This window comes from Ammospiza caudacuta, chromosome 13 (assembly GCF_027887145.1).
Source record: "Ammospiza caudacuta isolate bAmmCau1 chromosome 13, bAmmCau1.pri, whole genome shotgun sequence".
Taxonomy (NCBI): domain Eukaryota; kingdom Metazoa; phylum Chordata; class Aves; order Passeriformes; family Passerellidae; genus Ammospiza; species Ammospiza caudacuta.
Window position 1 is genome coordinate 20,289,799 of NC_080605.1, and position 26,247 is coordinate 20,316,045.

A 26,247-nucleotide genomic window follows, 5' to 3' on the forward strand; every position below is an offset into this window, starting at 1 on the left:
CGCCGCGCCCGCCGCTGCCCCCGGCCCTGCGCCCCAGCCAGCCCGGCCGGCGGCGGGGGGCTCCGCGGGGGCTCTGAGCATCCTCCCCCCGGGGCTGCCCAGCGCTCGCTTTTTCCCTTTTTTTTTTTTTTTTTTTTTTTTTTTTTTACCCTCTTTCCCTTCTCTTGGCATTTGGCCTCTTTTTTTTTTTTTTTTTTTCTTTTTTTTTTTTTTTTTTTTTTTTTTTCTCCTTTTCCCCCACCCCCGTTCCCTGCCTTGGATGGTTTTTAGGTGGAGTCGTTTGCACCAAAATCCAATAGCTGCTGCTGTTCTTGCTGCTATTTTTTTTTTTTTTTAATGATCCTGTTTCCACAGCAGGGGAAGAGAGAACTGATCCTCAACATACTCCCAGAGAATGAATAATCACAAGAAACTGGCTTAAGCAGCTCCCTGGATCTGGTGCATGATTTCAATTGAGTTCGATTTGATTTAATTTTTTAAATTTTTATTTATTTCTTTTATTTCTTTTTCCCCAAGTCATCGTTCGCATTTTATTTCCTGCATTTCTTCCTATTCTTTTTTTTTTTTTTCCCTTTTTTTTTTTTTTTTTTTTTCACCTTTCGGGAGATTTGCAAACCGAATTACATGCATGTCCAGTGGGGGAAGGTTTAATTTTGACGATGGAGGGTCGTACTGTGGAGGCTGGGAGGACGGAAAGGCTCATGGCCATGGAATCTGTACCGGCCCGAAGGGTCAAGGTGAATATTCGGGCTCCTGGAGTCACGGCTTTGAGGTGCTGGGGGTCTACACTTGGCCCAGTGGCAACACTTACCAGGGCACCTGGGCGCAGGGCAAGCGCCATGGCATTGGCATGGAGAGCAAAGGGAAGTGGGTGTACAAAGGAGAGTGGACCCATGGATTTAAGGGACGGTACGGGGTCCGGGAATGCACTGGAAACGGGGCCAAGTACGAAGGCACCTGGAGCAATGGATTACAGGATGGCTACGGGACAGAGACCTACTCAGATGGAGGTAGGTGATGCATTGATCCCTTCCTAGCTGGGGCAGGTGGGGTGGAGGGTGGTGGGGAGATGCTCCCAGAGGGGTTTGGGTTGGACTCTGGGAGTTTGCAACCTGCTGCCGTGGATCAAGGGATGCTCCCACCCTGCAGGGGAGGAGGAACCAGCCCAGCGTGGCACCAGCCCAGCTCTTTGCCACAGGTAGCCTCAAATGTTCCATGGGGTCTCTGGGCGCTGGGTCCTCCCTCCTTGCTCTCCTCAAGCAGGTTTTTGGGATGTGGAAGGGGCTGTGCTGGTGGGGGGATGCCCAGCTCTGGCCCAGAGGGGTCGGAGCACGGGGTGGGCCAGGCCTTGGGGACACAAGCCAAGTTGCACATGGGATTGGCACTTCTGACTGCACCACTGGAACCTGTAGGATTTGCATGGGAACAACGCGGGGCAGGATGGAGGCAGTGTGTGTGTGGGGGGGGGGATCAGGGGGGGAGAGCTCCCAGCCAGGGGTGGGGGGCTCTGCTCCTCCTCCAGCCCCTCCAAAGGCAACTCCACGCTCAGTGATGCCAGGGAAAAGACTTTAATTCAGACAAGAGTCTTACATTCCTAGTTTACGGCTTAATGCTTAGCGTAGGGGCTCAGAGGGATCACCAGAGCTCTTCTCTGCCGTCAACACGGCTTAACGAGATGCTGAGGGGAAACTGGGATTAGAGGAAAAACAAGAAAACCCAATTGGAGCGATCAAACCCAAAAAAATTGCTGGGCTAACAAGCTTTAGGGCTGAACTGGGAGAAACAGCTGGCGCCGTGCTGGAAGTGGCTGTATCATCCTCTCTCCTGGGCTGGGGCTCCTTCCACAATGGGAATTGCCACCATAATCCGAGGCAGGCCTACCTGCCAGCAGCTGGGGGGCCCTGGGCTCCGCTGGCCCCTGCTTTTCCCGGGAATGGAGGCCTCCTAAAGCAGCTCCCGGGTTATTTTTAGGATGTTATGGTTTTCCATACGGCTCCGGTGGGGAAATTGCAGCGTCGGGAAGCTCCATCGCAGCCCTGCTGAAAGGTGCTGCAAGACCTTGCTCTGGAAAGCCCAGTTTGCTGCTTTGTGGTTGCACAGGGAGGGGAGGTTGAACCTCACCTGCAGCTGCTTTTTTTCTGTGCTCCCGCAGGGAGAGGTGGAACCGCCTCGGGATTTTTAATGATAATTCGGTGCCGGTTGTTTTCTCCCAGAGAAAAAGAGAGCTGCAACCTTTTGTTTCAGCTGCCTGGAAGGATGCTGGGGACTGAGCTGGGATGTGTGTTTGGAAGCCATGGATAAATCCCAGCAGTCCTTCAGTCAAAAATAAAGCTTGGGCAGGGAATCGTCGCCGTCTCCCACATCCGAGGCGCTCAGGAGGGGCTGTGGGGGGGTTTCTGCTTGCTCCCAACGTGGGTGCTGTCTCCTCCTGGCACCCAGCCCCTGCCTGGGAGGTTTGAGGGAGGACAGACACAAGTCTGGACTAACTACAGGTCTCTGAGGGCTGGGTGTTGCAGGGCTGGCCCTGTCCCCGGCCACGCACGTGCCCCCGCCCCGGCACGCTCCCCATCCTCTGCAGAGCAGCGTTTTTTAGGGAAACCTGGGCAGCATCCCCACCCTGGGGTGGCTTAGCAGCAGTTTCAGCCTTTTCTGAGAAGCTACCCGAAGGAAACAGCTTTTCCTTCCATCTTGTCAGGCCAGCCCAGCTTCCCGGCGCTTGGGGACCCAAAAGCGACGTCGTCGTCGCATGTTTGCGATTTCGGGAGGAGGGAAGAGGAGCAGTGCTGGGAAAGGGCAGGGTCTGTGGCAAAATGCTCCCCCTGGGACTCTGCAAACCTTCCAAGGAGGAAGGGATGCCGTGCTGGGGGAATGCAGGGTGCTGGTAACTGTGGATGCTCCTCCACAGCAACTTCCCCCACCTCAGCTGGGCCACAGCCGCCTCCAAGGCCACTTCCACCAACTCAGCTCCCAGCACCCAGAGGCCACGGCCCTTTCCAGCTGCCTGGCTCCATTCTGGGTGGAAACCACCAGAGCTGGGCATCTCCAGCCTTTTTGGACAGCAAGCCTCGCTGAACTTTGTGTGTTTGGGTCCCAGAGGCCGCTGTGTGCGGGAGCGGTGGCACCGGGGAGGCAACGGTAGGGAAGGATGTTTCTCATTAATCTATTCCAGTTATTACCTCCAGCAAACTGAAGTACCCAAGAATCCTCGCCCCAGCATCTGTCACTTGCCACCCACAGATAAATATTCATCCCTTGAACATCATTTTTTTTTTTTTTAGCTCCCCATCCCTGGCTCGGGGATGGGGCCCTAAATGCGCAGCGATGCTCGGGGAGCCCCAGAACCCAGGGATTTGCTCCAGTTTTCCCATTGCAGGGGGAAGGGCAGCCTGTGCTGGGGGGGCTGTTGGTGTCTCCCTGCTGGATCCTGGGTGTGCTGGGTGCCGGGGGTGGCACTCGGTGGCCCGGGGGCTCCCGCCAGCCCCGCGGCAGCGCTGCCCCCGCGCGCAGCTTGCCGAGCTCACACCTCCCACGCCGCGCCCGCCGCGCGCCCCACGCCCGGCCCCCCACGCCCAGCAGCCCCCCACGCCCTTCCCACTCGCTCCTGACCCCCAGCAGAGCAAACCCTGCTCCCCCAGCCCCGGGGATTGGTGCCCATCCATGCGGCCCTGGCACGGCTGGCACGCGGCCCCTGCGCCGTCCTGCTGTCCCCGTGGCCTCGCGCACTCAGACATCCCCACACTGCTGGTACAGCCTCGTCTTGCTGCCTAAAAAACCTCCTGGGCCCCTCCAGAGCACCTGGTGTTACATAAAGCAGGCTCCCAAGGATTGGGAGCTGGAGTTGAAGCACTTGTCTGATTCAGCCCAGCTGCGGAGTGGGAGCAGGAATTGCTCCCTTGCTCCAGGGAAAGGGGCTGCGCCCACCTGGATCTGCAGCTCTGTGGGGCTGGGGATGCTGTCAGTGGGGCTGGGGGACCTGGGGCAGAAGGCTGGAGACCTTCTAATCAGGTCTGGAGATCAAGAGACATCACAGATGCTTCTGCCTGGGATGCTGTGGGGATCTCAGTGATTTCACTCCAGGGACAGCTGGAGTTGTAGCTCCAGCCTTCCCATGGGAATCCTCTGCCTTGGGTTTGGGCTGAGCTGCTGAAACCATCATGGCTTTGGTGGGGCTGGATGAGATGGGGTGGCTGAAGGAAGCCTCCAGATCTGGTTTTGCCCTTTCCATCCCTAGCAATGCTGGTTTCCTCCTCCTCCCACCTCTTCCCAGCTGAACAACTGGGATCCTGAACCAGACAGGGCTCTGGGATGGGACCGGCCCCATCCTGGGCACCCACTGCATCCCTGAGGGAATGGGACAGGCTGGGGGTGCCTGCTGTGAACCAGCCTCACCCTGTTGCCATCCTGTCCCCATCCTGAATGTCCCTAAATCCCTGTTTCTCGGAGGGCTGCCCCGACAGGGCCGCGCGGTCGCACGGCGCTGTTCATCTTGTGTAATCTCCGTGCCCACTCACCTAAAATGAATCATCCTTTGATAGGTGAGGGAAATGTAATTAGTGTTTGCATTGTTAGCACTGACTGAGTAGGCAAGTGGGTTTTCTTGGCCCGGGCTGGGAAATGTTCCTGCCGTGGGGAGAGGGGAGCACAGGGAGCTGCTGGGGTGGGGCCCTGCCAGCCTGTCCTGCTCCATGTCCCACTTTCTCAGCCCTGCAGTGCCACTGGTGACACCTCCCTGAGCAGGTGCACCAGGAGCTACCCACCAAATGTCTGGGGAGAGGCTGGGGAGGGGAAAAGCGTGGAATATTTCCCAAAAGCCAGCATGAATTGCTGCTCCAGGGGGATGGAGCGGGAATGCTGTGTGAGACCTGCCTGCATGGGAAGGGGCAGCATCCCCTCACCTGAGCAGAGCCACGCTTTGGGATGAGCCACCACCAGCCAGGAGGGTTGGAATGGGACACCTTTAATGTCCCTTCCACCCCAAACCATTCCCAGATCCCACAGTGCCAGCGGCCTGGGGCCTCTCCCCAGCCCTGCCTTCCCCTGAGCTCCTGCACAGGGAACCCAGGAGAGAGGGCAAATTTCCCTCAGGATCTATTCATAGCACGGATGTCAGAATTACCTTAAAAGTACCAGCTCTGCCTTGTTTTGCTGCCGGGAAGGAATTGTTGATGCACTTCAAACAGTGGGCGGAAACAAGCAAATCCAGGAGCGCCCTGATCCTCCATCCTCCCGCTCCTGCAGCACCCAGAGCTGCTCCCAACAGCCCCCCTAGACCCTGAAAATCAATTCAAAAAGTCAGGATTTTGGTGATGGAGCTGCTCACTGTCTGGGTTGGGCCTGGGAGCTGCTTGCAGTGGTTCCAGGAGAGCAAAAGCGGAGACGTCAGGAGCTGCCGAGCGCAGAAAAATGAATCAAAATACTAAATGAAGGTTCTGACCAGCCTCATTAAAAATACATGCTATGAACTCATGGTAATTACTTCTCTCACTGGAACATGCTGCTTAGTTTCAGGTACAGCTCAGGACAGAGGAAGAAGGATTTTGACCTCGGAGAAAAGAACATGAGGCAGAAATTGCCAGGCAGGCCTCAGACCCTCACTCCATCTTCCCGAGTCCTTGATCCAGGCTGGGATTCTCCAGGGAGCTGTGCAGGATCCCAGCCTTGGGGAGCCCAGCAAACCCCTCTCCCTGCCCACTGCCTCCAGCCCTGAAGCACAGCGCTCATGTCACTGCCCTGGGGTGGGTTCTCATGGCTTTGAATGCAAATCTCAGGGTATTTGCATGTGATTTGATATCCCATGGGGCTCCTGTGGTTGGGTGACATCTGCTCCTGGAGCTGAACGGGTTTTTTTTTTCCCCTTTAGAAGCTCCAGCTTGTGGAATCATGTGATTTTGCAAGATTTTCAGCTTCAGTTTGGAAGCAAGGTTTCCACCCAGGCTATTGCAGAAAAGTCATTCTTCCAGGCTGGGGAAGCAGCAGACAAGAGCTAAAAATGCCTTCTGCTTAAAAATGCCTCGATTTTAAAATGAACCTGATGAATTTTGAATGCTTTGAGTCAGGTAACGCTGACGTAGATGAATGAGCTGTATTAAAGCAGGCATGGCTTGGAGATGGAGGAGCTGGGCAGGCTGGGCTTGGGGATGGTCTCTAAGGGGTGAATTCTGGGGTTTGGCATCTGCCTTGGGAGATTTTTTGTCTCTTTGGGTCTGGTTTTGGCATTCATTGAACTCCTGAGCAAGAAAGGATTTTTTTGTAGGAGTTTGCAGGAGTTACAGGAGAGTCTTGATGGTTATCTGCCCCTGGATTCAGCTTGTGAATTGTGTTTAACTCACAATTAAATTATTTTTAACAAAAAAAAAAAAAAATAAAACCAGGAGCTTGCAGGACACAAAATTTGAAAGGCAAATGTTTATATTTTGGGGCTTGATATTGGCTTTTCAAAGACAGATTCTGGCCTATGCATCAAAAATCCCTAAAAATTGCATTGGATGCATGAGCATTCCCTGAGAACAGCCACTGTTTCCCCAACATTATTCCCTGAAGAGGTTGCACTCGCTCCCAGCACACAGCAGAGCATCATGAATTTTCATGAATGAGTGAACAGCCAGAGCAAGGCCCCTCATTTTGCTGATTTCCACAAGAAGATGATCACCACAAAGGTATTATTTCCCGCTCAGGGCATCACCTGGGGCCTGCAGGGTGTTTCCCTGGCAGGAATAATGGTCTGGAAGTGTCCAGGGCCAGGCTGGAGGGCTCTGGAGCAATCTGGCACAGTGGAAGGTGTCCCTGCCCATGGCAGGGGTGGGATGAGATTTAAGCTCCCTTCCCACCCAAACCTCTCTGTGATTCCATTATTTATTTCACAGGGAATAAATGAACCTGCTCTTGCCTCTTCCCTCCTCCAGCCCTGATCCAGGGGGGGCTCAGCCTCATCCACCCCTCTGAGCATCTCCCAGCCCTCAGGGGGATGCAGCCCCAAACCCAGCAGTGCCCCCAGGCTGGGATCAGCCCCTGCTCCTGGATCTCTGCTGGGAACAGGAGACACCCCAGGGTTTGGGGCAGGATTAGAGCAGGGGGGATGAAGGGAATGAGCATTAGCCTGATTCCACTCTGCCTTCTGAGAGAGGCACATTGGCCTTAATGAAGGTGCTGAGCAATATCCTGAAGTGCTTTGCATCCCTGGGGATAAAACCTGATCCTGCTTTGGAGCCCAGCTGAATCTGCAGGGATTCGGCTGCCCTGGGAAAACCCTGGCTCCATTTCACCAGGGGATGATGGGGATGATGCCTCCTTGACTTTCCCTCTTGACAAACCCACTCCCAGGCCAGACAGTATGAAATATCTTTCTTTGTTTATTTCCTTTTAAAAGTTGTGTTTCCCCTGACTGCAGGACCTGGAGCTTTTAACAGGAATTACAACTGGCCTGAGAGGCACCATGAGCCCCATCAGAATCAGTGAAGCCAAGATTTGATTGTCTTTATTGTGGGTTTTTGAAGCCTTTCCTTCAATTCTGGCTGGGAAAGGCACTTCCCAACAGGTCTGGGGAAGCAGGAGGTGCAGCAGCAGTGAGGAGAGGGAGGGGATGCTCAGGACAGGCTTGGTTCTTCCTGAGGAACAGAGGAACAGAGAAACAGAGGAACAGAGATCTTCCCCTTGAAGCAAATAGCTGAAATGCCTTGGAAAACATTCATTTCCACACAAGATTTATTTATTTTTTTTAATGTTTCCAGTGAGGGAGGAGCCTTCACCTGCTCCTTGCAGAGCATCCTTGGGACAGGCAATGGGACATAAATGTGTCCCTGCATTTGGGATGGGGCTCATACCCCCCTGAGGAACAATTTTGCCACCTGTGATTTTCCCCAAGGAGAAGGGCTCAGCAATCCCTGTTCCATGGGATTTCAGCCAGAAATACTTGTGTTGTTATTTGCATCCAGAGGAGGAGGAGCAGGAGGAGGAGGAGGAGGCGTGAGGCTGTGGAAATCCATCTCCTCCTGCAGCCCCCAGCTCCTGCAGAGCTTCTGGCTGTTCCAAACCCATCCCTGCTCAATCCCCACCCCTTCCAGACCCATCTCCTTCCTCCAAACCTCACCCAAACCCAGCAGCTCCACTGCTTGATTCCTTTAGATGGAGGCTCCCTGCCCTTAGATGTACAAGCTGACCATGCTCACACGAGCTGTAATTTTTTCCTATTTATTTACATCAGATTTCATTCTGGCAGCCCTCATCCTCCTCATCCTCTCCTCCCTGGCCTGCCTGGCTGCCCAGGCCTGGCTGTGCCCACCCTGTCTGGATGCACCCAGCATTAGCACTATGACTAACACCCATCACGTGCTGCTGCCTGCAGATTCCATTTGCATACTCAAAAATCCATACTTTATTCCTTCCCCCTGTGTAAGCAGTTACCAGAGCATATTTTTGGCAAATTAGCAGCCACAGCAGAAGCATCTGACTGTGTTTTCAGCGTGGAAAGCCTTGGCAGGGCTGGAGGGGATCATTTGCTGTGGGTTCCCAATCGCTGTGGTGCTGGGCACAGGCAGGGTCACTGATCCCCACATCCCCAGGTGGGCAGGGCGGGTGGCACCTCCTGCCATCCCTGCCATGCCCGTGGGGGTTTGGGGCAGGTTTGGGGATGAGGGCAGCAGCTGGGCACAGGGCAGGGCAGGGCATGGCAGTCACACAGCTGGGCACAGTGGGCAGCCCAGGATGGGAGTCCTGGCAGGAAATGTGTCCCCACATCCATGCAGTGACCGGGGGGTTGAGGGAGGGGATCTCCCCCTCTGAAACCCCACCTGAAGTGATTTTCCAGCTCTGGGGCTTCCCTGTGTGAGAAGATGTGGAGCTGCTGGAGCAATTCCAGGGCTGGAGCCAGGCTGGGAGAGCTGGGGGTGCTCACCTGGACAGGAGAAGCTCCAGGGAGAGCTCAGAGCCCCTAAAGGGGCTCCAGGAGAGCTGGAGAGGGACTGGGGACAAGGATGGAGGGACAGGACACAGGGAATGGCTCCCACTGCCAGAGGGCAGGGCTGGATGGGATATTGGGAGTTAGGAATTGTTCCCTGCAGGGTGGGCAGGCCCTGGCACAGGTGCCCAGAGCAGCTGTGGCTGCCCCTGGATCCCTGGCAGTGCCCAAGGCTGGATTGGAGAGGGTTTGGAACAATCTGGGATGGTGGAAGGTGTCCCTGCCGTGGCAGGGGGCGAGAACAACAGGAATTTTAAGATCCCTTCCCACGCAAACCGTTCTGGAATTCTCTGCTCCTGTGCTCAGGAGTCCCCACAGAGTCAGGCAGAACATTTGGGGGCACATTTTCCCCATCAATTCCCAGGGATGGCCAGCAAGGATGTCCCCACTGTCACAGCATCAGAGCTGAGGCTGGGTGAGCACCCTCCAGCCCTCCTTTTTCTCCTTCTCCCCTTTGGGATGGGTGTTCCTGGGATGATTTGGGTGTGAATCCTCCTGGGCTCTGTGATACTGAGCAGCTGGAAGGGGATATCTGTAAAACTCCCTCCTCTGGTTGGAATTCAAGAGCCCAGCCTAATTATTGCCATCGGACATCTTTAATTAATATGCTGCAGAGGCCACAGATAAGAGGGGGGCTGAGCACGCCAGCAAGGATCCTCTGTGAGATAAATCAGCAATTTGTAAAACCTAATTGCTTTGGCTTGGAAAAGTGGAGGGGCACTTTGGACCACGTCCCCCAGATCCCTGGGATTTTGGGGAGCTGGGGATTTTGGGGTGCTGGGGATTTTGGGGTGCCCAGCACAGCCACTGCACCAGGAGGAACTGGCTGGGCCTCAAGGATGGGACAGAGCTCCTGCCCTTTGCAGCCTCCTGCTCCCATTTTGCAGATAAAGCTGGGAAGCTGCATCCCTTTTCCTGATTATTTTATCTAACCTGGGAATATTGACCCTGCATGCTTGGGTTTTAACTCAGAGTTAGGGATGGAGAAGGAATTCTTTCCAAACTTGTCCAAATTTTTTCCAAATTTGTCTTATTCTGGGTGATCTGTGTTATTTGCGTTATTTGAGAAGATTTATTTGTGAGAATTATTTGTGTTATTAAGAATTTGTCTTATTCTGTGTGATAATGACACAATGTGTCCGCTGCCCTCAAAGTGCTTCACAACATCCCAAATTCCTGCCTGGGTGTCTCCAGATGAGGAGATGTGCAAACCTCCCGTGGGCTTTATCCCTGTGTTTGCCAAAGGGTTCATCCTGCAGGACACAGAACCAGCCCTGTGGGTTTGGGAAAAGCCTGGGAGCAGCTGTGAAGCTTCTCCTTAATGGTGTTCCTGGAGTGGGGCCAGAGGGCTCAGTGACTACAAAATGCCAAATCTTGGGTATGGGCAGAGTGGGAAAGAAAATGTACTAATTCCAACCCAAAAAAATCTTTACTTTTATCTCCTTCCAACATCATGGAGCAGGTTTATGTCCAAGTGCATGATCCCACCTCAAGGCTGAGGAAACCCCACGTACCTGAGCAGCCCCACATCCTCTCCTTGAGGATGTCTTTCCCATGTCTTTCCCTTTCTTACACTTCAGCAGTTATTTCTGAAATAGGGTTTTTCTCTCCAATCCATCCTTTGGGATAATTGCAGTTGTTTTCTCTTAGCCTCAGGCTGTGCCCTCCCCTTAGCTCTGCTTGGCATGGACGTGGCCACTTCCTCACCTTTATCTTGACTTTCCATGTCCAAGACTTTCCTCTCTCTCCTTGTCCTTTTGGCCCAGTGCAAAAGAACCACCCAGAGGTGGGATGGGTATTTGTGCCATCTTGGAGGCATCCACAGGAGTGCCCTGCATGGCTGAGGGAAGAGGTTGGGACATTTTCCTCCCCAGCATTCTCCTCCATCAGGGTGGCTTTGGCTTTTCTCTGGCTTGGGCAGCACAATGGGTTTGTGGCCAGGATTGCCTTGGATTGCTCCCTGCCTCCCCTCCCCTCCCATCCCATCCCATCCCATCCCATCCCATCCCATCCCATCCCATCCCATCCCATCCCATCCCATCCATCCCATCCCATCCCATCCCATCCCATCCCATCCCATCCCATCCCATCCCATCCCATCCCGACCCTGTGAGGTGCTCACAACAAAAATCCTTGGAATTCTCCCTTCAGCCCCTCAGCAGAAGATTCTGTTCTGTCAGAAACTCTCATTCCACCCCTCCCAGCCCCACCATGCCAGATCCCTGCTGCACCTTCCCTTTCCATTCCCCAGCTTGGGGCAGCTGCAGCCGGGGAATAGGGGAATATTGTGAAATCCTGATTCCTCTGCTGGGACAAGGAGGCTCTGGGCTCCTTGTGAGACCAAGCCTTGTGCAGATATCTGCAGATCTTGGGGCAGAGGTTGAGCTGAGCAGGTCTCATGGAGGAGGCGGCTCAGCAGTGCAGATCAGGTGGCTCCAGAGCCTCCCATGATCCACGGCCACATCCTGGAGATCCAGGGTTTGAAACACCATGAGCCAGGGAAGGAAGGAGCTCTGCTGGCTGAGGAAAGGCTCAGATCCCTGACAGGAAGCTCTTTGATCTGCTGGTGGCCATGAAGCTGCCCAGATGTCTTGGTGGCTGTTGGGGACACGAGCGTGGCCTCTGGGGCAATCCCTGGGGATAATCCATGGTGGGGAGGGAATGACACCCCCAAAAACAGAGCTGGGGACGGGGAGTTGCTCCACGGTGCTGGGACAGGACAAGCAGGATGGAGTGGCTGGAAAATCCACTTTGCCAAGGAGATGCCAAGACTGCTCCTGGCAGCTGTGCCATTCCAGGAGCAGGTTGGGAGCCAGGCAGGAATGGGATGGGATGGGATGGGATGGGATGGGATGGGATGGGATGGGATGGGATGGGATGGGATGGGATGGGATGGGATGGGATGGCAGCACCCTGAGCACCTCAGTCTGGTTGGGACAGGCACAGCTGCACTGGGACCTGCTGTGACCAATTTTCCACAAGTGCTCCAGCCCCCAGAGCTTTGTTCTGCTCCCTGCCAGTCCCTCAGGTCTCAGCACAGGGCTGTGATCCTTCAGCTGCTCCAGCTGAATCCAGGGAGGGGTTTCAGCTGCATGTTTGCCAGGAGATGAGGAGGCTGAGGGTCCTGTCAGGGCTGGAGTGAAGGGATTCACCAAGGGAAAGGGAGATCAGGATTTGGGCAGGGTGGGATCTGATGGATCTCATGCACGAACTGTTCTCCCTGTGCCCCTGCCCACACTAGCATCTCTCCCTGAAACCCTGAAACCCCCTGAATCCATCCCCAGGGAAGCAGGAGCACGGTGTGAGGACATCCTGAGGGCTCCCTGGCAGGGGAATTTGGGGCTCTGGGGGGGAAATCTTTCCATTCTCCTGCTGAGATACTCTGGGATGGAGCCAGAAAGGGAGGAGAGGTGCTGCCAGGTGCCCAGGGAATGCAGGGACACCTTGGCAGGCTCTGCCACAGCCACCATCCCAGGCCTGGGGAGAGCTGTGGGTGCACTGGCTGTTCCCCATTCTTGGGGACACCTCAGGGGACAAGGCAGGCTCACTGCTCAAACCCCACACAGGAAACGTCTGCTGTGTCCCCTGAGCTGCATCTCATAGCTTGTCCCCCATCCTTGTCCCTGTCACCACCTCCTCTCCCTGCCCTGCCAGTGCCTGCCCTAATCCCAGTGCTAATCCTATAAACCCTCAGTAAATCCTGCCTGCCCCTGCCTCCCCACGTCCCCTCTCCAGGACAGGCTCTGTGGGGCCCCCAGCTTGGGCCTGGGGGTTTTTTTGGGGTGCACAAAGCTGCCAGCCCAATAATGTAATGCCATTGGAGCACAGGGAAGGATGCCCAAATCCTGGGGGATTTGTTCAAAGCACTGGCAGCTAAAAGACAGTTGAAGAACCCCAAAATACACCCCAAAATGCACCCCAGAATGTGGCCAGGTGCTGGTTTCACACTCTGGGGAAGCAGCTCCTGTGCTCAGCATGAGCTGCTCCAGCCCTGATCCCTTCTGCACTTCTGAACCCTAAAACTGGGCAGGGAAATTCCTCAGGGAGTGCTGGGGTAGGACTGGCCCCATTCACACAGGGTTCACTATTTCAGCAGGTCTGTTTAAAGCTCCCTGGGCTAGCACCAATGGAGGCCCCACTGCTGTGAGGTGCTGAAGTCTGTGCCCATCCCAGCTGTGCACATCCAGGAATGTGCAGGAATCACAGCATTCCAGCAGCTCCAGGGCCCAGCTCAGAGCCACCCTCAGGGAATCACAGCATTCCAGCAGCTCCAGGGCCCAGCTCAGAGCCACCCTCAGGGAATCACAGCATTCCAGCAGCTCCAGGGCCCAGCTCAGAGCCACCCTCGGGCTCCTCAGCCTGCCCCAGCAGGGCTCACAGTGCATCACTGCATCTCGAGCTGCTCTGGAGAAGATTAAGCTGACCTAAGAATAAAAACAAGCCCTGTAGTTCAACAGGCTGGGATAAGGCCTGGAACTGTGCCAACCTCCAGGAGGGGATGGGATTAGGAACCCTGAGCAGATTACCACCCACCCCAGCACCGGGAGGGTGCTGAGGTCCAGCTGTGTCCCCCCAGGGTGGGTGGGCTCCTTGTCCCCCCGTCCCCAGTGCTGTGGTGGAGCCCTGTGTGTATTTGGTGCCACCAACAACCAGTTAAGAAACTCCAGGAAGTGCCCACGCAAACGCAGGAGCTCCAACAGGGGCACAATTCCAAGGGGAATATCCAAATGGATCTCTCCCCGTGAGGACTTTATTTCCATGGAGCTGCTGCCTTCCCCAGCACACAGGATGAAGGCTCTGTGTGTATAAATAAATGTATTGTTATACATTATCCATCCACTGTGAGATGCCAGCAGCATGGACGGGATCAGAGTGTGCTCCTGGATAACCATTCCCCCATTCCACAGCTCTGCTCCTTTCCCTTGAGGGATTGATCCAAGGGGCAGTTTCTGGATGGTTTCTAACACCCTCATGCTGCAGCTGGAGTGCAAGCCTGCAATCTGGAATGGCTGCCTGGGGAGGTGGTGGAGTCACCATCCCTGGATGTGTTTAAAACAAGACTGGATGTGGCATTGGGTGCCAGGGTTTAGTTGAGGTGTCAGGGCTGGGTTGGACTCAATGATCTTTAAGGTCCCTTCCAACCTGGTCATTCTGTGAATTCTGTAAATCCAATCAATTTCCCCTCCACAACCTGGCATTGCAATCCCCATCCTGGAGCTGGGACCGGCATCCCAGAGCTGCAAAGACCTCCCAGAAGAGTTTGATGCCATGACCTCCCCTTCTGTTTCCTTTTGTCTCCTCCCCGCAGGGACATACCAGGGCCAGTGGGTCGGGGGCATGCGCCAGGGTTACGGCGTCCGGCAGAGCGTTCCCTACGGCATGGCTGCGGTCATCAGGTCACCCCTGAGGACGTCCATCAACTCCCTGCGCAGCGAGCACACCAACGGCACGGCGCTGCACCCCGACGCCTCGCCCGCCGTGGCCGGCAGCCCCGCCGTGTCCCGCGGCGGCTTCGTCCTCATGGCCCACAGCGACGCCGAGATCCTCAAGAGCAAGAAGAAGGGAATCTTCCGGCGCTCGCTGCTGAGCGGGCTCAAGCTCCGCAAGTCCGAGTCCAAGAGCTCCTTGGCCAGCCAGCGGAGCAAGCAGAGCTCGTTCCGCAGCGAGGCCGGCATGAGCACGGTCAGCTCCACCGCCAGCGACATCAACTCCACCATCAGCCTGGGCGAGGGCGAGGCCGAGCTCTCGGTCATCGAGGACGACATCGACGCCACCACCACCGAGATCTACGTGGGCGAGTGGAAGAACGACAAGCGCTCGGGCTCGGGCGTGAGCCAGCGCTCGGACGGGCTCAAGTACGAGGGCGAGTGGGCCAACAACAAGCGCCACGGCTACGGCTGCATGACCTTCCCTGATGGCACCAAGGAGGAGGGCAAGTACAAGCAGAACATCCTGGTCAGCGGCAAGAGGAAGAACCTGATCCCGCTGCGTGCCAGCAAGATCCGGGAGAAGGTGGATCGGGCCGTGGAGGCGGCCGAGAGGGCGGCCACCATCGCCAAGCAGAAAGCGGAGATCGCGGCGTCCAGGTAAGGGGGTTCCTGCCCATCCTGGTGTGTCTGAGATGGGATCCCATCCTGGCGACTTGGGGTAAATGGGGTGAGAGGTTTTGTTGTAGTAGAGAGATTTTTGTAAAGTTTTTTGCTCGTGGTGGGAATCTGCAGGTTGGTGTTACGTGGATCTCATGGCAGCTTTGGGGTTACCGAAGCCTTGGAGTGCTGCTCAAAGCAGAGTGGATCCAAGCCCAGTTGTCCCTCTGGTAATTCCCAGTGGGCTGCGGATGCACAACCTCCCCAGGCCACACAGGGCAGCCTGAGCAGGGAGTGGTGGCACCTTGGTGGCTGTCACAGGCTGAGCGCTGTCACTTAGGGGGTGCTGGGTTATTTATCCCATTTTCCCCTCTCCTCTTGGATAAGCAGAAGAGCTCCTGAGTTTGCCCAATTCCTCTGCCTGACTCACAGCCAAGAGGAACCATCCCAGGGCTGGCCTGTGCTGGGAGGATTCCCAGCTATTTCCATTCCCAAAAGGGATTTTTTTAAGTGGAAAATCAGTCAAATATGTGGCTTCAGCCCTGGGGAGGCTCTGCTGGAAAAGAGCAGATCTGGGTGCCCTACAATGCCCCTTCTCCCTGGGCAGCCCTCATGGAACTGCTCAGAGATCCAGAGCCAGAATCTGCTGAAAACCAGCAGGAGGGAAGGGAAAATGAACCATGTCTAATTTAAATTGAAATAAGGTCCCAGCTCAAAGCAGGACCAGCTCAAGCACCCTGTAACTGGCTCCCAAAAGGCACCTGGAGCTCTGTGCCTTGCAGGGAGCTCCCAGACCAGAGGTGAGGCAAGGAGGAAAAGCTCCTCTGGAGAATTCAGGGCTCTGTGTATCACATTTTGGGGTGGTTTATTAGAGCATGTCATTCCTTTCTGTTTTCTGAGCAAGGGCTATATTTAGCAGCCAGGCTGGGAAAAAGGGCTGGGGTTAGGGGAAAAACCCAGGTACCTCCTCAGCCTCCTGTGCTGGATTAATTGTTGGGTCTGGAATATTTGTATGCAGAGTCACACTTGAAATCTTTATCAGCACGTCTGCCAAGGACTTATCTGCAATATGAATGAGCCTCCCGGGCCTGCTTTGGGAGCACATTTGGGCTTGATGATGTTTTCGAGCTGATGGTTAGGAAAAAAATGGAAAATCCCACTAGAATGGCAGGTAGGAAGCAGACTGCAGAGCAGTGGGAAGGCCAGATCTTCCCCTGTGGTCTGGGGATGGATGGGAATGCCTCGAAAGGCTGCAATCCTGGAAATGTGGAGCTTTAGTGAGCAGTGGGATGGATGCTGGAAATGTGGAGCTCCAGTGAGCTGAGGGATGGATCCTGGAAATGTGGAGTTCCAGTGAGCTGAGGGATGGATCCTGGAAATGTGGAGTTCCAGTGAGCTGTGGGATGGATGCTGGAAATGTGGAGTTCCAGTGAGCTGTGGGATGGATGCTGGAAATGTGGAGTTCTAGTGAGCTGTGGGATGGATCCTGGAAATGTGGAGCTCCAGTCTGCCATGGGATGCTGGGTCTGAGAACCTGAGCATCCTTAATCCCCCAGTGGTGATGATCCTGGAATGCCATGAGAGTGGGATTGGAAGAGATGCTTAATGAGCTCTTGACATGTAATATTCCACCTCTAATTATGGGAGAGAAGGGGGGAAATCGAGTCAGGAATGCCAGTTGTGAGCATCTCCCTGCCCTCCCAGGGAGGCTGGGGAGTGGAGGGTGGAGGATGGAGAGTGGAGATGGATGGGATTAGGTGGGTCCAGGGAAGGATTCCTTCCCAATATCCCATGTAAATCTCTGCTCTTTTACCTTAAACCGCTTTGTCTGAAACCTCCAATCCCTCAGCTCGAGCTCTCCCCCCTCCTGAGGCTTTTGGCGGAGTCCCTGAGCCTGCAGAACCAGAGCAGAGCAAGGTTTTACAGACTGAGATCCAGCTGGAAAAGCTTTCTTATTAATCTTAGTCCGATTTAATTTTAAAGCTTCCTAATGAAGGAAGCCTCCCCTGCAGTGCCCACACCAAACTGCATCGTCCAAATGCCACAAAGCAGAGCTGGGGGAGAATCCTGGTGCTCATTCCTGAGATTTTGGGGCTCAGGGGTGGAATATCCCCCCTCTAATGACAACAAAAACTCAATTTCCCAGCCCTTGGTGTGGCTCTGTGTGTGTATTCCTTTCTGTCTGAGTTCACTCTGCAGCCTTTCCCTTGGTGGGGGAAAAAAAAATATGAAATATGTGCCCACCCACGGCTTTCATTAAATTTGTAGGAATTCAGTATTTTTGAAAACTCTGCCGCTCTGTCAGATTTGGTTGGAATTGGCCAACACGTTCAAAAGTTATTAGTGTGGGAGTGATGGCATATAGATATATAAACAGCACAATCACAGGAGTGAGCCCCATTTCCTGAGGAAAGTAGGCTAAAAACAGTGAGCTGGAGACAAGTAAATTGCTTTCCCAAAGTTGGTGGAATGTGAGCAGAGCACAGGGGTATCTGCACCTTTAAGGGATTTCTTTTAGGGTCAAGAGGAGATTCTCCTAAATGTTCTTAGCTGCAATTTAAATGGGAGAGCACAAAATTCCCTTTGATTCTCTGGAATTGTACAGGTGAAGTGAGCAGGGAGGAAGGGATGTGGATGAGAGTGAGGAAGTGCTGTTGGTAGCAGCTGGCCCATCCCTGGGAGGGTACCAGGCCAGGAGAAAGTTTGGAGCAGCCCAGGACAGGGAAGGAGTCCCTGCCCATGGCAGGGGTGACATTGGATGAACTTTAAGGTCCCTTCCAACCCAAATCTTTCCATGATTCCATGATATTTTCAGAGGGACACAAGGAGGGGACTCTTTCCCAGCTGTTTAAAAGGAATGTTCAGGGTGTTCTCTGAGCGCTCTGGGAGATTTTCATTCCCTCTCCAATCAGCCAAGAGCCTGCACTCTTTCTGCTGCCGCCCTGGAAGGGCGAAGGATGCACTGGACACCCCGAGCCCCATCTCATTAGTGCTAATTGACACCTCAGGCAAATTATCTGTAGGCTCTGGTGTGTCATCATGCACTGAAATAAAATATCCAGGCAACAAAGCTGGGCCAGGGAGCTGAGCCCAGCCCCTGGATTTTGGCATGGGAGGGATGGGTGCCCAGGGAATGCCAGGGGAGATCAGGGCTGGCTCCAGCTCTCCAGGATGGGTGATGGCAGCTCAGACAGACCCTACATCTGTCCTGCTTCCATAATTCAGGGGTTTGGAACTAGCATAACCCCATTTCAGGGCTTTGTAACCAGTGTAATCCCATTTCTGGGGTTTGGAACCAGTGTAACCCCATTTCTGGGGTTTGTAACCAGTGTAACCCCATTTCAGGGGTTTGTAACCAGTGTAACCCCATTTCTGGGGTTTGTAACCAGTGTAACCCCATTTCTGGGGTTTGGAACCAGTGTAACCCCATTTCAGGGCTTTGTAACCAGTGTAATCCCATTTCAGGGGTTTGTAACCAATGTAACCCCATTTCAGGGCTTTGTAACCAGTGTAACCCCATTTCTGGGGTTTGTAACCAGTGTAACCCCATTTCTGGGGTTTGTAACTAGTGGCTGGGCTGGTTATGGAAGGAGGAACCATCCCTGGATCGGTCCCAGGGATGGGTGGCACGTGGCAAACACTTCACTCCTCTCCAGCACGGGGGATCTACTGCCCAGCACCTTAAATGAGAATTCCTGGGAGCAGGCAGTGCCCTGGCTCCCAGAGGGAATGCTGCTCCCAGGTCACTCCTAAGTAAATGCTCTCCCTGGCATAATTATAGCCCAGCCTTGCACCAAGCAGGAGAAAAATATAATTAAAGCTCCAGAGTCTCAGGAGGAGCTGGGCCGCAAATTAGCACAGTGTCACTCAACTCCAGCCAGGGAAACTGGAGGGAAATAGGAAAAGGAAGGAAATAAAGACAACCTGGCAGCGAGGAGAGGACAAGGGGGATGTTTGCACTCAGCCTGGATGTTCCCTGAGGATGCTGCAGCCAGGGCTGAGGTCGAGCAGCAAAGTGCAGGAGGTTCTTAGAGCCAAGCAGGTATTTTTGTGAGGAAAACGAGAAAAATGGAAACACAGCTCGGGCAAACCCAGAGAAAAGCAAAGCTGCTGCAGCCCTGCTCGGAGAGTCACAGGAATCTGTAAAATAATGCATGTGAAAGTGTGCTTGTGTTCAGTAATGTCCCCACCGGCTGTCCCCAGCCTCAGTAATGTCCCCACCGGCTGTCCCCAGCCCCGGTAATGTCCCCAGCCCCGGTAATGTCCCCAGCGGCTGTCCCCTCCCCGGTGGTGCTGCTGTTTAATGCTGTGCCCGGCCTGAGCCCGCAGCTCTGCCATTGTCTGGGCTGCCTTTGATTTCGGGCTGCTGCTGCTGCTCTTTGGGTGCCTGGGGGTGCTGACCCCAATCCCGCCTCGTGCTGCCCCAGGGGCTCCTGCTGAGGATGGAGAGGGACAAGGAGGAGGAGGAGGAAGAGGAGGGGTGGTTTTAATGGCCCCAAAAGGGTTTTGTGTCCCTTCCTTGGGTCAGCACAGCAGGGACACACAAAGCCAGGCTGGGGCAGAGCTGAGCTGGATGCAGGGATGGCTGAGCTGATGCCCAGGTGGGGCAGGGACTCTCACCAGCCCCTGTGTGGGCAATTCTGAGTCCAGGGAGGATTTCTCTGCTCATGGCCCTCTGGAGAAGTGCTGCTGCTCCCTGCTGAGGCCCTGCCAGCGGCTGGAGCTGGGGGTGTGCAGGAGTCCCCTCAGCCCATGAGCTGGGCACTGATGGGGCACTGAGGGCATCACCCGGAGCCCCCAGGCCTCGTGTGGGGTGAGTGTGCTCCCTCCATCCCTTCCTGTCTCCCCATCCTTTCCTTGGGGGATGCAAAGGGTCAGGGAGGGAACACTCAGGGGTGGATGGAGGTGACTCCCAGGCTGGCAGCAGCTGGGGCAGGAGCTGATTCTCCTCACAGCACCTTTCCCTTGTCCCCCCAGCCCTCTCTGCCCCAAACCTCCCCTGTGTGACCCAAGAGGAGCAGAGCCTGGGCTGGCAGCCTCCACCGGGCTCTGCTGCTGCTGGGACTGAGCTTTCCCTCCTTCCCTGCCCCTTCCCTGCTCCTGCCAGGGCTCGGGGGATCCCATTAGGATCGGCTGTCGGTGCTGTTGGGGTGTGTCCCCTCAGCCGGGGTGACAAGGACACCTGCGGCTCATTCCCACCTCCAGCCCGGCTCTGCCATCCCGGAGTGTCCCGTTTGTCCCTCCCTCCCTCCCTGCGGGATGTGATGCGATGTGAGCACCGTGACTATGGACGTGCTCCGGCCATGCCAATTTAATAACTTCCTGCTCAGACGGGATTTGCAGCCTTAAGCCCTTTCGTGGCCGTGTCAGAAGTCAGGAGCAGCCTCTGGGTTTGTGCAGGGCCGGTTCGGTGTGTCCCCAACAGCCACCCCACCCCGGGGTGCAGCCTCCAGGGCAGGGCAGGCTGGACAGTGAATCTCTTTTGTAGGGATGAAGATTTGTGAGGAAAAACCTCACCGGGGTCATTTGTACTCCTGGCAGAGCAGCTCAGTGGGGTTTTGGTTTTCATTGCCCTCCCATCCCTCACCCAGCACCTCTGATCCCAGTTTGGCCATTCACACCCCTTCCTTCTCCAAGGAGCTGAACATGAACCAGACATCCCAAATCCACAGCCCAGGTGTGTCACAAACATCCCCAAAACCATTCCCAGCTTTGCCGGGCTGTGAAGTGGCACAGACACTCCCTCGGATCCTCATTGTCCCCGTGACTCTGTCCCTGTCCCCGCCAGCAGAGACCTCCCAAACGCGGTGCTCTGTGACGGTCCCACAGCTGAGCACAGCTGGAGGGATGGCTCAGGCAGAGAACGGAGCAGGAGAGGGGATTTGGGATGCAGGAGGGGTGTTTGGGATGCAGGAGGGGCATTTGGGATGCAGGAGGGGCATTTGGGATGCAGGAGGGACATTTGGGATGAAGGAGGGGCATTTGGGATGCAGGAGGGGTGTTTGGGATGCAGGAGGGACATTTGGGATGCAGGAGGGGCGTTTGGGATGCAGGAGGGACATTTGGGATGAAGGAGGGGCATTTGGGATGCAGGAGGGGTGTTTGGGATGCAGGAGGGACATTTGGGATGCAGGAGGGGCGTTTGGGATGCAGGAGGGACATTTGGGATGAAGGAGGGGCATTTGGGATGCAGGAGGGGCGTTTGGGATGCAGAAGGGACATTTGGGATGCAGGAGGGGTATTTGACGTGCCGGAGGGACATTAGGGATGCTGGAGGGATGGCTCAGCCAGAGAACGGAGCAGGAAAGGGGGTTTGGGATGCAGGAGGGGCAGAGCGGTGCCAGCAGCGGTCACCTGCGCGGGGACAGCAGATGGAGGGGACAGGGAGGGTGGCACGGGCTGGCAGCGAGGCGGGCAGGACGGGAGGTGATTCAGGGCTGGCAGCGCTGCCATGGGAGGGAAGGGGCTGCCCCGGAGCGCCGGGCAGGAGGAGAGAGCAGCGCGGGGAAAAGAGAAACTACCGGCTCCTCTTCCTCCTCCTCTTCCTCCTCCTCATCCCCGGCATCGCACCGCAGCCCATCGCAGTGCGGATCATCGGAATTCATTCAATCCAGCCCTTCCCGGAGGGGAGCTGGGCCATTCCAGCCCCAGGAACCTCCCGCCTGCCCGGCACAAAGCGATGGAGCCTCTCCCTGTTGCTTTGAGTGGAGCAGCCCTTCATCACCCGGGGAGGGAAAGCAAAATACACCAAAAACAGCAACACAAACCCAGCAGCCCCTGCTTTTCCTTTCTGCTGCTCTTCCTTTTCCTTCCTGCTGCTTTTCCTTTTCCTTTCTGCTGTTTCTCCTTTTGCTTTCTGCTGTTTCTCCTTTTCCTTTCTTTTCCTGCTCAACAAAACTGCAGCACTGCTTTTCCCAGGGATTTTGGGCAGGGAAGGAGAGATCCCTCCCCTGGCAGATGCTGTCCTCGCCATCCTCATCCTCACCCTCCCAGGGGTGGGGAGGGTGCTGGGATACCCAGTCCCACAGCCAGGCCAAGGGCTGGGAGGGGAGATGCTGGCAGCCCCTCCCTCCCCAATGTGTCCCTGCCGTGTCCCAGGGATCCTGCATCCCAAAATTTGAGGGTGGAGAAGAACCCAGGGGAAGGGCTGGGGTCTCTCTGCTGCTTTCCCAGCCTGTGAGAGAGGTCTCTGTGCTTTTATTTTCTTCTCCCAACTCCCATTTTGGGTTTACTGGTTGCTCCCACCCTCCTCCCTTCAGCAACATCCCCAACATCCCATCCTTGTCCCTCCCCACACCCTTTCCTCCCCAGGGAGAGGCAAAATTAATATCAGGAGGAAAACACAGAGCTGAGCCAAATTATTGAGTATTTTCCTTGCTGGTTTTCCTTCCCCTGAGTTTGGGATGCTGGGGGAGCACAGGGAATGGGCTGGGCTATTCCAGGCTCCCCTCTCTCTTATTCAGGTTTGAAAAGCCCCAGGCAATGAGGTTTCTGTCACCTCCTCCCCACAGGACAAATGACATGCTGTCCTGACTTCCTAATCCAGGAAATTAAAGGATTTGATGTAGACCCTGCTAAGCAAATTTCCCCCCTGAAAATCCCAGGGGGATTTAACCCATGGATCTGACTGATTATCCCTTCAGAGTTGTGACTAAGGAAGTCCCAATTCCTCAGGGTGGGGGTAGGAAAAGTGAGATTTTGTGGGGTGCAGCTGATTTTGGGGCTCAAACCCCATGCAGGCAGCTGGGATGAGGGAAGTGGCTCGTGCTGGGTGGGAGTTTGAGCAGGCAGGAGATGCTCATTGCTGTGGCAAAGGGGAGGATTTATTCTTTATCTCCCCACAGTCATCAGGGCTGGGGCCACCTCTTGCCCCACAAAGGGGTGACAGAGCCCTGGGGGCACCCCCAGCCCTTCTCCATCCTGCCTGCACCCACCAGGGCTGGGCAGGTGAGGGGGATTGGGGGATTTGTGCCCCAGGAAGGCAAAGTGGAGAGAGGCCAGCCCTCAGGGGGGACAGTGGCCTCAAAGCCACCCTTTCCCAAGGCCAATCCTGGTGTTGTCACTCGCCTGCCTCCTGCAGAGCTCCACTGCAAGTGACAGATGGCCAGGGATGAGGCTCCCTCTCCAGATGTTGATTTTCTGGCCAGCTGTAGATAACACCCAGGGCATCGTCTCCCTGCAGAGCCCATCAGCTCTGTCCTTGCTGGGGGCACAAAGTTAAAAGGAAGGGAAATGCAGGGATCTGCCTGGCCCTGCTTATTCCATGTGCTCCTTGGCCAGGGAGATGCTGGGAGCATCCTGGTGCCAGATGTGCCTCTGGGTACCAGCTCCACCTGGCCCAGCCTTTTAAAGTCGATGGATTTGGATTTTCTTGGCATTTTTTGTCTGGCAAAAACAGAGATAAAATAAATAAATCCTTTTGGGGATGGTGGGAATGAGGTGAGCTGGAGGCAATCCTGGGTTTTGATGCTCTCATCTTTCTCCACTGGGAGTGACCCAGCTCAGGGATGTGGTTTGAGCTGTTTCTTCCTGAATTTTGGGGACATGGCACATCCCTGTCCCCCCAATCACTGAGATTTTGCACCTTTCCATGTTGTGAATTCAGTTCTCCAGCAAAACTCCTTTTGGTCACTCCAAGACAAGGCACAGGACATAAGGACACAGCCTGGGATAATTTTTTCCCCTTACTTGGATTAAAAAATGAGATTTCAGTGTAAAATGGCAAAAGATTCCTCAGTGAATTCGCTCCCCATTTGTAACTCCAAAAATGTAAAGGTGGGGAAGGCTCTGGCTCAGGTTCCTGGAGCACTGAGCTAAACAGGACCTGGCTCCAGCCCTGTCCCCATGAGTTTGGGACGCCTGGAGCATTTCATGTCCCAGCTGTCCACGAGCTCTCCCAGCTGCCTTGGGAATGATTTCCCCCCTCTAAAGTGACATTTCCTGCTGTAAAACTACAGGGAAACTTGGATTTGGCCTCCTGACCACAACATTTTACGTGCTTCTCTCTAATTTGCTTTCTTGGGCAGCAACAAACACATTTGAGGGGATTTTTTTTTTTTTTTCCAGGATTAAAGAGTTTGAGTGTTTATTTTTCCTTAATTCTTTTGAGATGTGACTTCCAGAGCCAGTTTTTTCAGAGCGTGCTATCACCATTCCACCCATCCCAGCCATGCCAGAGTCTCCTAACCTTCCCTGGGAGCTTTCCTGCTCCTCCTCAGAGCCCAGGGGTGATCCATCCATGCTCCCATCCCCAAATCTCCATCTGGAGCTGCCGAGGCTGCCTCTCTCTTTGCTATGCACAGCACCTGCTCCGTGTCTGGCTGCAAAGAGCCCGAGCAGACGTTCGGGGCTGCATTACGTCATGTCAGAGGTCACATTAAGCAGCTTTTTTCCCCTTAATTAAGAATTCCAGCCATGGTTAGGGCGGGGGGGAGAGGGGGAAACAGAGGGGAAAGCAGACGGAGGGAGCAGGCTGGGAAGAATGCCTGCGCTGAGCAGGTAAATGGGAATTTCTCCACAGCCAGCTAATTGGTGTGGCTAATATCGCACCCCCTGAGGAGCAGCGCGGTGCTGCTGCCTGCACAAATCACAAATCTCAAATCACAAATCCCGGAGAGCCTGCTGCAATAGCAGGGAAGCCGCCAGAGCTGTGGCAAGAGCCAGGCTGGAATTAGGAGCGGGTTTTGATCGGGGTAATAAACGGCAGATAGGGAAAATAACAAGCAGGTTGTTAATTGCTGCCATCCCCCCGTTCCCTCGGGGCCGTGTCTAGACAGGGCCTGGCTCCGGCCCTCAGGGGATGGATGCGGGACGCGCTGCCCCTGGCATGGCAGAGGGAGGCAGGATGGGCACTGCAGCTGTGCCCTAAATCAGAGAGGCTCCCGCAGAGGTGGAAACCAGACAGTCTGCAGTGGTTATTAATAATTCAGTCCCAGTTTGTCCCATCTAGGAGAGCACGAAGCCCAGCCAAGCCTCCCCTCCTGGCTGCCCGGAGCTGTTGCAGGGTTGGGGAGCTGGGATCGCCGGTCCTGCCCCATCCCCGAGCCATCCCAAATGCAGCGTCCCCAGGGCTCGGGGCTGGCATCCATCCCCGGGGAGCGGTGCTTTGTGTTCAGAGCTGGATGCAATCAGGGCTGGACCCTGCTGGGCCACAGGGACTGGAAAACAACCCCCGTGGAGCCCACACAGCCCAGGGATTCCCGCTGGGGAGGCTGCACTGAAAATCTCCTTTTCCTCACCTCGTCCAGCCATCCCTGCCCAGCCTCACGCCAGCCTGGGTTTTCCAGAAAATCTCTTTTTTCTCCTTCATCCAGCCATCCCTTCCCAGGACAAGGTGCATCCCAAGGCTTTCCTGACCCCGGGGGTTGGATGAGAGAGTCTCAAACACCCTGCAAATGCTCTCTCTGAATTTTTCCTGAAGTATTTCCTTGCAGCTGGCATGTGTTTTAATTGAATTTTGCCCTTTAAAAATACATGAAGCTCTGTAATGGAGGGAGAGAAAACATTCCCTCCTATAGGAAGATAAAGATGCATTTAAAGAGGAAAAAAACAAAAAAAAACCAGCCCCAAAGCTGCCTGATGAAGTATTGACCTGGAGACAAAGTGGATCAGATGGAGCCAACCTGGCCCCTTAGGAAAACTTGAGGCTGTTCATTAGGGATGACCTCACTGGCAGCTTAACTCCATCCTCACCACTCCCAGAGAAGCCTGTGGGAAATGTGCCAATTTCCAGGTTTTCCATGAAAATAGGGACCACGGGGTCCTTTCATGGGGTGGGAAGGGTTTGGGACTTGTTGCAGCCTCGTGGTGCTCCTGTTGGAGTTGGGATAATGGGAGAGCTCTGGGTGTGGGGTGGAGGAGGGCTGAGCATCCCCATCCCTGCACAGGATCCCAGCAGTAAAGCAGGAATTCCATCCTTCCCTCAGCCAGGCTTTGGGGTCAGGGAAGCGAGAAGTTTGCTTGGAAAAAAGCAGCCAGAGCTGCCAATTCCCGTGATTTTTGGGAAACAGACCTTCTTTCCCAGAAATCTTACTCATAGGATGCTTTTTAACATTCCCAATAATGTGGATTTCTCTCTGTGTTCAGCACAGAGCTCCCTTTGACCCCAAGCATTAGTTTGCTCAGTGTCTGCTGTCTGGTTTTTATTGGAATGTATTTTCTGTGCAAAAACACTGGGAAAATAGGAATAAAGGGGGCAAATCCCTCCCC

At 54.9% G+C, this 26,247-nt stretch overlaps 1 protein-coding gene across 1 annotated transcript in view; it reads left to right on the plus strand.

The window, feature by feature from the left end:
* The first annotated feature begins 628 nt into the window (after positions 1-628).
* JPH3 (junctophilin 3) overlaps positions 629-26,247 on the plus strand; it is a 46,255-nt gene continuing 20,636 nt past the window's right edge. The window contains exons 1-2 of the mRNA XM_058813641.1: positions 629-1,010; positions 14,262-15,039. Of these exons, the coding sequence (XP_058669624.1) occupies positions 629-1,010; positions 14,262-15,039 (1,160 nt within the window). The remainder of the gene's footprint in view (positions 1,011-14,261; positions 15,040-26,247) is intronic.